General features: G+C 52.2%; 2 protein-coding genes across 2 annotated transcripts; one reads left to right on the top strand and one right to left on the bottom strand.

Moving 5' to 3' along the window:
• The first annotated feature begins 5861 nt into the window (after positions 1 to 5861).
• LOC123077191 (probable 3-beta-hydroxysteroid-Delta(8),Delta(7)-isomerase) lies at positions 5862 to 8143 on the top strand. The gene is made up of 4 exons (XM_044499412.1): positions 5862 to 6144; positions 6229 to 6375; positions 6506 to 6614; positions 7702 to 8143. The coding sequence occupies exons 1-4, from the start codon at positions 6009 to 6011 to the stop codon at positions 7958 to 7960; spliced, it is 651 nt and encodes a 216-aa protein (XP_044355347.1). The 5' UTR covers positions 5862 to 6008; the 3' UTR covers positions 7961 to 8143.
• Positions 8144 to 8156: 13 nt separating this feature from the next.
• Positions 8157 to 9173, bottom strand: LOC123077192 (KIN17-like protein). The gene is made up of 2 exons (XM_044499413.1): positions 8606 to 9173; positions 8157 to 8562 (listed from the first exon to the last, which is right to left on the bottom strand). Exons 1-2 carry the CDS (start codon positions 9139 to 9141, stop codon positions 8157 to 8159), a joined length of 942 nt encoding a protein of 313 aa, XP_044355348.1. The 5' UTR covers positions 9142 to 9173.
• Positions 9174 to 9577: the final 404 nt, after the last annotated feature.

Raw genomic sequence — 9577 nt, 5'->3', positions numbered from 1 at the left:
CACGGAGCGGTACTACCGCTTCTACGGCTAAGCGGTACTACCGCCCCTCACCACGGTACTACCGCTGAGGGGCGGGGCCAGGGGGTTAAGTCGTGGGCAGGGGTGGTTTCCTCCACCCCATACCCATTTGCTTCGTCCCCTGGTTCCTCTTCCTCTCTCTCCAGCGCCATCTCGCCGCGGGAAGGCTCCGGCGGCCCTCCGTCTCCGGACCGTTCCTCTCCATTTCCTTCGGTGGAGTCGATCCCCACTTCGTCCTCTTGCCATGGATGCCGGTATTGCCCCCGTTCCTCTTCTCTTCGTGTCTAGTTTTCAGATCTCGCGTTTTAGGGGCAATAGTAGTTGCATCTCTAGATTTTTGGCCAAATCTAGGCTTGAGTAGGTTGGAGAAGGCAACTAGACTCTTTGGATTGATGTTTGGTAGGTTTATTTTTGAATTTGGCATCCCCGGTAGTGCCGGATCTGACCACGGCAGTAGGGATCCGCCGTGCCCCGTCTCGGGCGGTACTACCGCCCATATGGCACGGTACTACCGCTGGAGCGGTACTACCGCTTATGTGGATCAGCGGTACTACCGCTGAGCAGGCACGGTACTACCGCTGGATGCCCAATTCCATTGTTTCCTACCACATGTTGATCCATCTTTGTTGTGTTTATTTGGTTTTGATCGTTTCGTCTGGTTGTTTCTTGTGTCCGTGTGTTTGGTTCCAGGTGATGAACATCCTGAGCAGCAAGTCCGTCGTGTCAACCCCGGGCGTTCAACGTCGAAGCGGTACCGCTCATCTGAGACTGCAGGTGGTTCTTCCAGTGCTCCACAGCCGGCAGGGGGTGCTTCCTCAAGTGCTAATCCTCCTCGCAAGAAGAAGATTGCCAGCCGACCGAAGCCAAGTGGCAAGAAAGTGACTGAGATGTCTAGCAGGGAATTCTGGGACAGGCGTCGGCGCAACCCCTATGAGGAAGAACAAGAACCCAATCTTGTCAACCGCCCGTTCTGGAACCGGTTTCAGTATGCCACATACTTTGATGTGATCAAGGCTAAGAAGAATCTCTTTGTCAATGTTCATTCCATCAACACGGATGCTATGGAGAAGGACCTTGAGTACTTTGGTGATGCCCTACAGATGTGCTCTCAGTTGAACATTCTCAGAATCATGCAGTTCAACAAGGACTTTGATGCAGATTTGCTGGCACAGTTCTTTGCCACTGTTCACCTAGGGACTGACGCAGACAGGACTCTGACTTGGATGACAAATGGAAAGGTGCTAGCTGTCAAGTGGCAGGCCTTCATGGGGCTGCTTGAGGTGGAAGATCAAGGGCTCGAGACTCCAGTTGGTTTTCGTCCTCACCAAAATGTCACCTCCACTCACAAGCAAGCCCTCTGGCCCTACTGTACTCGGAAGGTCCACCCTGAGACCAGGAAGGAAACCTATGAGTTGTCTACCTATCTGGACATCCTTCACCGCATCTTCCGCGAGACTCTCTTCCCTCGTATTGGGAATCTGGACATGGTACACTCTTACCTTGTGGACATGCTTCTCTTCTGCCAGCGTGAGAAGGACGCAAACACCGGCGAATCTCTGGACATCTCTCATGTCATGTGGTCTGAGCTTCTGGCGGCTGTTTCTGAGCGCAAGTGCCCAATTTATGGTCCGTTCATCATGTTGCTTATTGAGAGGGCCTGGAGACGTACCTATCCTGAGGAGCAGCTGGAAACTGGAGAGTTGGTCTCTCATGAGATCAAGCGTCTGAGGAAGAAGGATAATTGGGGTAGATCTGGAGCTCCATCTTCTGCTGCTGCCATGGAGACCGAGGACGAGGCTGATGCCGGTGATGATGATGCGGAGTATGTGCCTCCTGGGACAGAGCCTTCTACAGCAGAGCCCTCTTGGGCAAAGAAGCTCAAACGCAAGATGAAGAAGCTGTTCTGCCTGGAGTCTCATGGTCAGTACATGACTCATGTGGCTGAGAAGAAGGCAAGAGGATGTCACAAGGAGCTGATGCGTCAGATGGGTGCGACAGTCACCAGCGGCTCAGAGGGTCAGATTACTGAGGAGGAGGAGTGGATCCAGCAGCACTGTCCGTGGACCGACTCAGATGCCAAGCAGTTTCCGGGCGAGGACGGCAGTGCAGATGATCACGCAGAGTCCTGATGTTCGAGATCCTCAGCATGCTCTCACCTGGAGCCGTAGGCTAGCTCTTTGCCCCTTTTGGTGTCTCGATGCCAAAGGGGGAGAGAGTTTAGGGATTTGCGTCGTTGTGTTGCGAGTGTGTCTTTGCCTTTCTGCTTTCATTATGTGCTACTTTGTGCTTTGCTTGGAACTTGTGCTTTGCTTGGTTTTGTGTTCAGTAAGACTTTAGTTCGCGTCATATGGTGTGAGACATATGCTACCCTATCATTATCATATCAATATCTTTGTCTCTAGTCATTTGATATCTCATGAGTTATATGCTTCATTATGTTATATATCCTGCTATCTTGTTTCTCGCTTAGGTTGTTGGTCTCTAAAATACAGGGGGAGTGTTGATCCTAGTATGTGTGTCGTGCAGCTCAAAGCACCTATCTTGATGGCACACATCTAGGGGGAGCCCGTCTATATTTTAGAGACTTGGGGTTTGCTTATGTCCTTTGTTTTTCCCAGTTGTGCAAATCCCGTATTGTCATCAATCCACCAAAAAGGGGGAGATTGTAAGGGCATATTTATCCCTAAGATGTTTTGGTGATTGATGACAATGCTTTTGCGGACTAATCGTGTGCGTTGAGTGTTTTTCAGAGATTCATTCTTTTGGCACGAGACGATTTCCTCCCCTCGGAGCTTAAAGCGAAGACGGTGTAGTTCTTTCGGATTAGTTTGGTGGACTAGTTTCATAGGGATCACCGTACTATCAAGAGGGGGTCCGTTTTGGAAACGCTAGGGCGGAATCATCACGTACACTTCCTTTGCCCCTCCCTCCGAGCCTTTCCGTTTCGATGATGGGCTTGGTTCTCCTTCTTTGTGCCCTCTCTGGTCCCAGCGGTAGTACCGCGGGCCAGAGCGGTAGTACCGCTTGGGTGCTACAAGCGGTAGTACCGCTCTGGAGCGGTAGTACCGCCCGGAGCAGTAGTACCGCTAGCAGCCCCATGTGTGTACTATCTCTGGTCCCAGCGGTGGTACCGCGGGACGGAGCGGTAGTACCGCTTGGGTGCCACAAGCGGTAGTACCGCTCTGGGCGCGGTAGTACCGCTCCAGAGCAGTAGTACCGCTAGTGGCCCCAAGCCGTAGTACCGCGGTGGTCTCGTGCTAGTACCGCCTCGATTCGAGGGCTCCTTTTTCGTGTCGGGTTTTACGGTACTGGCCGCGGCTGTGGGGGCCGTAGTACCGCCCCTGTGCGGTAGTACCGCCCTCCCTCCGCGGTAGTACCGCTGTGGGCCAAGCGGTAGTACCGCGCTTTGGGGCGGTAGTACCGCTTATAGTGGCAAGCGGTAGTACCGCTGGCTCAGCGGTACTACCGCTCTCTACGGGGCAGAAGGGGGGTAACGGTTGGTTTGTTCCCCCCACTATATAAAGGGGTCTTCTTCCCCAAAGTTGACTCACCTCTTCCCCCAAAAGCTCCATTGTTGCTCCAAGCTCCATTTTCGCCCCATCTCTCTCCCTAGCCAATCAAACTTGTTGATTTGCTCGGGATTGGTTGAGAAGGCCACGATCTACACTTCCACCAAGAGAAATTTGATTCCCCCCACTTATCCCTAGCGGATCTTGTTACTCTTGGGTGTTTGAGCACCCTAGACGGTTGAGGTCACCGCGGAGCCATAGTCCATTGTGGTGAAGCTTTGTGGTGTCGTTGGGAGCCTCCAATTAAGTTGTGGAGATTGCCCCAACCTTGTTTGTAAAGGTCCGGTCGCCGCCTTCAAGGGCACCAATAGTGGAATCACGGCATCTCGCATTGTGTGAGGGCGTGAGGAGAATACGGTGGCCCTTGTGGCTTCTTGGGGAGCATTGTGCCTCCACACCGCTCCAACGGAGACGTACTTCCCCTCAAAAGGAAGGAACTTCGGTAACACATCCTCGTCTCCACCGGCTCCACTCTTGGTTATCTCGTTCCTTTACTTTCGCTAGTTTACTTGTGTTATATCTCTTACTTGCTTGCATGCTTGTTGTCGTTGCATCATATAGGTTGCTCACTTAGTTGCATATCTAGACAACCTATTTTGATGCAAAGTTTAATTTGGTAAAGAAAAGCTAAAAATTGTTAGTTGCCTATTCACCCCCCCCCCTCTAGTCAACTATATCGATCCTTTCAACTGCTCCCACAATCAATGAGCTATGATGAACTAGTTATGTCCGGTTTTATATGTACGATGAATTGCTATGTTTTTATTGACATTGTGTTGATCTATGTTGTATGGTATTGAATGGATTTGGAGGTGGAATATGGAGAGAACGGTTGCGGGGGTGAAAAAATAGGGGTCGATCCCCTGCTGTTCACGGACATCAGGGCATCTCCAACGCCGACCCGCCAACCGGACACAACATCCGTCCATGAACCGGTTGGGGGAGGGGCCGTCCGGGGACACTAATGCGGGAGCCAACCACCCAAAGCTAGTTGCATACATGTCTTCAACTAATCGGACAAATTACATGCAAACTGAATGATTTTCATATAAACCGAATGGAAACATTTACATTTTGGACATATTTTAACTAAACTATACCAGACTATGTTAAACTAGTCTATGGCCGGCCGCAGCGGATCTCCATTCCCACGACATGTCTTCCCTATGTCCGACAATCCGCGTCGTTGGACTGCCATGAGCCCCGGTGGATATGCTTCATGAGGAGGGGAACAGTAGCCTCCCTCTGCCTCCATGAAGCATGGATCAGTGTTGGTTTTTGGGCGGGGGAAGACGGTCGTCGTGGTCTAAGCCCCCGCTCACCGGGCACGTCACCAGTTGTGTAACCCGGCTGTGCGATGGCGGTGGCCTTCCTGGGACCCAAGCGGCGGCGGCCTCTCATGTTCAACTTTTCCTCGTTGTCCGTGGTGGCTGCGGACGTGTCGCCCTTCGTGAAGATGGCTTCTTTCTCCCCTTGCCCGACGCGTTGCCGCCATCGCTCACGACGGATTTGCCGGGAGACGACGTTGGCCAGCCTGGATGGGCTGGCGATGGCGGTAGCACCGGCTCCAGAGAGTTTGCTGGCAAGCCAACCTGTATTCGGCTAGCTCGCGGGGCAACCCAGACCACTGCAATGTTGGAGAGCTCCTTCTTCTGCCGCCGAAGAGGCCATTCCACAAGACTTTGGAGCCGGAAGCCATAAGAATGTGGGTACAGAGAGGAGATGGAGAGGAGGGGGAGATGGAGAGGAGGGGGTGTGGTGTGATTCTTGCCTGATGCCTGGCCACGTTTAAATAGGGGGCGGATGCAAGTCGCCAACCGGAGAGGTGTTCCACACAAGGGCGGACGTGTGGCGCTGGGGTGCCGGAATAGGTTTATAGGCACAGGCGCCGGGTTAATGCCGGATCTAGTGAGTGGTCACGTCCGCTCTGGGCCGAGATGAATGCGGGCAACTGGCTTTGGGTGGGAAAGCGCGCGGCCGAGGAAAAGGATTTTGGGTGGCTAGGGTTGTCGAAAGTTTACGTGGCAGCGGTACAGACGCTCGCAAAGCCCATCAGTTTGTTCCAGTTTGCGAAAAAAACACACATCCAAACCGGCCGGTCGACCGATACAAGATCATGTTGGATGATAGAACACGTCTGAACCACACGTTTCTGACAGTTGCGGGCAATTTAAAGGTCGGCGTTGAAGATGCGGACGGTAGATGGTGATTGCGTTGTGATCGTCTCGCACGTGATGGTTTGATTGATCTGGTTAAGTTGTTGCAATCAGAAGGCGATGATCCCAATGGCCCAAATGTGCCGGCCTCTGTTTACAAAACTCGTGGGCGCGTATCCATACAGCACTACAGTCGAGTTGACTAGTGCCGATTTCCTCCATCTCCATCTCCAGCTCCGGCTCCCAGATCGAGACGGCGGCGGCGATGGGCGCGCACCCTTACGTGCCGGCGAGCCTGGACCTCCCGGGCTACGTGCCGCTGCGCCTCACCCAGCTCGAGATCCTGGGGACCTACCTCGGCACCTCCCTCTTCGTCCTCGTCGCCGTCTGGCTCCTCTCCGGTAACAACAATCCCTCCCCAGTCCCGCCCTAATCGAGATCTCGTCGGCCGTCAGTCAGCTCACGCTCACGCCTCCGCCGCGCAGGGAGATGCCGCAGGTTGTCCGGGACCGACCGCCTGCTCATGTGCTGGTGGGCGTTCACCGGCCTCACCCACATACTCATCGAGGGGCCCTTCGTCTTTACCCCCGATTTCTTCACCAAGACCAACCCCAACTTCTTCGACGAAGTCTGTAAGTCGATTTACAGGCCGATTCTTCGTTACTTTCGCCAAGACCAACCCCAATTACTACTGGTTAGTTTAGCCCCAAATCCAAATCAGTCAAGATGGAGTTTTTGATTCGATCTGCTGTGCTTGTCCAGGGAAGGAGTACAGCAAGGGTGACTCCAGGTACGTCGCCAGGGACACCGCCACCGTCACCGTCGAGGGAATCACGGCCGTGCTGAAAGGCCCTGCCTCGCTGCTCGCAGTGTACGTCTTCTCATCTTGTTTATGATCACTGACACCTTGATAAGCAGCAGAAAAGGCTTGCTCTGTTTCTTCTGTGGTGATTTGTGGGCTGCATTTCCAGACTTTCTTGGTCAGTCTTTAGTTAGATCTTGTTTGCTATGTTCAATCAAGCATGGTTCTGGTATGAGCTTAAGACTTACGCGTCACTCATATTTCCGACTTGATTATTAACCCCTTCCTTTCACTAAGATGATAGGCCCTCATCTCCATGACAGAGCATCGTTCTCTGAATTAACATTTGTTCATAATTTGACGAGATGCGCAAAATGGAGTTCAGAATTTGTTTTGTTAAACCATGCAAGCTCATAATTTGATTGAGGCGTCCCACTGGTAGATGCTTCAACAGAGCATATATTTGCAGTGTTGCTCAGATCCACAAGTATTGTGGTCCTTCTGTATTCAATAAAATTAGTGTTGTATTGGCCTGATATAGGAGGCAGGAAAGATAATGCAATGCCAACAGATTGCAGAATTCATGAGTGAATGGTGTCTGCTTTATGTGCTTTCTTGTGCATAGGCTTTCTGGCCCTGAAATAAGCAAGCATATGATGATTTAAGTAGCAGTGTTTGACTGAATCTAGACCGTATATTATGGTCCAAATAGCATATTTTAAGAGAAACTCTAGTGCTTACTGCCAAGTATTCTTTCAGAAGTCATCCGTACAACATCTAAACTCAATCGACTTAGTTTTGCATTTTACAAAATGTAAAAAATGTAAGAACCAATTGATGATTTTGCAGTTTGATGTTCTCTGCAGACGATTTATAAACAGTTGTGCTTTCGGCTTGTCCCAACTTAAAATGACTTGACCGCAAAGCTTAGCAATTCAAGGCAGTAGCCCTATTTCTACTGAACTTGTTCCAGAGGTCTGAAGAATCTCCTCTTGGCATTTTCAGCCTGCACCTATTTCTAAAAATGGCGTGCTCATTTTCTTCTTGCCTAGTAGAAGTCCATAGCCAATGTAGTTAATATGTAGTTTTACTTCAGTGCTGTTCTAATTTTAAACGACGCCTCTATTTCATCCTGACGAAAGTTCACTGGTTGCAGCTATGCTATCGCATCGCGCAAGTCCTACAGCCACATCCTCCAGTTCGCCGTATGCCTCGGTCAGCTCTACGGATGCATCGTCTACTTCACCACCGCCTACTTGGACGGCTTCAACTTCTGGGCCAGTCCGTTCTACTTCTGGGCATATTTCATCGGCGCAAACAGTTCGTGGATTGTGATACCGTTGCTGATCGCCACGAGGAGCTGGAAGAAGATATGTGCGGCCGTTCATCAAAGCGAGAAGGTCAAGACCAAATAATTCCTGCAACAGGCATATAGGGTTTGGCTGCAACCAAGACACACTGAACTTCTTGTTTTATCACCAGAAATTTGCTTCCTTGTATTGTACCCTTTACAAACTACATTGTCTGAAACAAGTATGCGGTACTACATACACATTGTACCCCCTCTGTCCTAAAATGTAAGACTATTTTTGACACTAGACGGAGGGAGTATTAAGCAACCTTGCAGATGTCCTCATACTCGACCGCCTCGAGAACTCTCCCCTCATAGAAGCCCTTCTCAACCCGCAGTCTGGCAGAGAACCTCTCCATGTCCACCGAGAGCAGCCTCGCGTTCGACCCCCGGTAAGCGCCATTGACAACCCGTACCAGCCCGCCGATCTGCGGGATGACGGTCTCGAGCTCATCTTGGTCGACCCTGGCGACATGCTTGCTCTCCAGCATCTCGATCTCGCCGACGTACCTGCCTATCACCCTCCTCACCAGCCCCTTGTGCTTGTAGTAATGGTGCCCCTTCTCGGCCAGTGATTTGCTCATCACCTTGACCACGATGCCAGGGCTCAGCCAGTGGTCCTTCCGGTTGCTTCGGTCCTTGGCCCCTCTTGCGCTTGAGCCCGGCCTTGGCGGCCTGCTCATAGCCCCTGTCGATGTAGGCGACGAACCAGCCCTTGGGCGTGTGCTCGACCCTGGCGAGGCCCTGGCGCCCGAGGAGCTCGACGAACTCCGTGAGCGTGGCCCAGCGCGTGGAGTTCATGTGCACGTGGCGGCGGTCGGCGACGAGCTCGCTGTAGACGACGGTGGCGGCGACGCGGGAGCCGCGGTGGCCGTGGCGGAGCAGCGCGAGGAACGCCTCGAGGAACTCGCCGGAGAAGCGCTCGACGGCGCGGCCGGGGGCCTGGCCGAACACGGCCATCTGCCGCCGGTGCGACTCCGACGAGCAGTGGCACCTGAAGCCGTTCTCGTCGCGGCACTGCTTCTCGCACATCTGGCAGTACCACCGCAGCTTCTGCAGCCCCTTGGCCTTCGCCCGGTTCGCCATGGCCTTCAGCTCGCTCTTCCCCATCGCGCCTGCGCTGCGCCGCCGGATACGTCGTGCGAAGGGGAGGCGTTCGTCTTCGCTTTTGAGAAGGTCGCCGGCACGTATGCTACTCGGACACGTATACGACATGGGAAGGGATTGCGATAGTGATTTGCACATGGCGTGTCACCATGTAACATGGCCGTTGGATGAAAACGGGACGGCCCAGGTCAGGCACTGCGGCACGTATTGATCTGCCCGTTGATTCTCGATCGGATGGTCTAAAAAGGAAAATGGTCATTATTACTATCCATTGGTGACCCGCCATGGGCGAGTCACCGGATCTCAATCCGATGGCCATCATCTTCTTCTTAGGCCATCTACAACAATGCTAAGGATCAAAATTTGAGGAAATCAGCCGATTGATCACTCAATTGAGATAATGATCTACAAGCATATCATCCACATAGCCCCGCTCCTCTCAATTTCCACCGATATTCAAGTGAAATCAGAAGAGAAAATAGAGCAATAGATTTGCAATGGTGAAAAAAGGTATTTTGCCATCGTGAAAAAAGAGGAAGGTAAAATAAGGATTTGGGCAAGGCAAATCTCTTGC

The sequence above is a fragment of the Triticum aestivum genome, chromosome 3D, assembly GCF_018294505.1.
Source record: "Triticum aestivum cultivar Chinese Spring chromosome 3D, IWGSC CS RefSeq v2.1, whole genome shotgun sequence".
Taxonomy (NCBI): Eukaryota; Viridiplantae; Streptophyta; class Magnoliopsida; order Poales; family Poaceae; genus Triticum; species Triticum aestivum.
This window is presented reverse-complemented; position numbering and strand designations above follow the sequence as displayed.

What these genes read in the sequence shown, in the direction of transcription:
- LOC123077192 (XM_044499413.1), bottom strand. Translation starts at nt 9,141, where the DNA reads ATGTGCAAATCACTATCGCAATCCCTTCCCATGTCGTATACGTGTCCG. An exon ending in GAGCACACGCCCAAGGGCTG is followed by an intron (nt 8,563 to 8,605) that starts GTTCGTCGCCTA and finishes CAGGCCGCCAAG; the next exon opens with GCCGGGCTCAAGCGCAAGAG.
- LOC123077191 (XM_044499412.1), top strand. Translation starts at nt 6,009, where the DNA reads ATGGGCGCGCACCCTTACGTGCCGGCGAGCCTGGACCTCCCGGGCTAC. An exon ending in CGCCGTCTGGCTCCTCTCCG is followed by an intron (nt 6,145 to 6,228) that starts GTAACAACAATC and finishes TCCGCCGCGCAG; the next exon opens with GGAGATGCCGCAGGTTGTCC. An exon ending in CCTGCCTCGCTGCTCGCAGT is followed by an intron (nt 6,615 to 7,701) that starts GTACGTCTTCTC and finishes CACTGGTTGCAG; the next exon opens with CTATGCTATCGCATCGCGCA.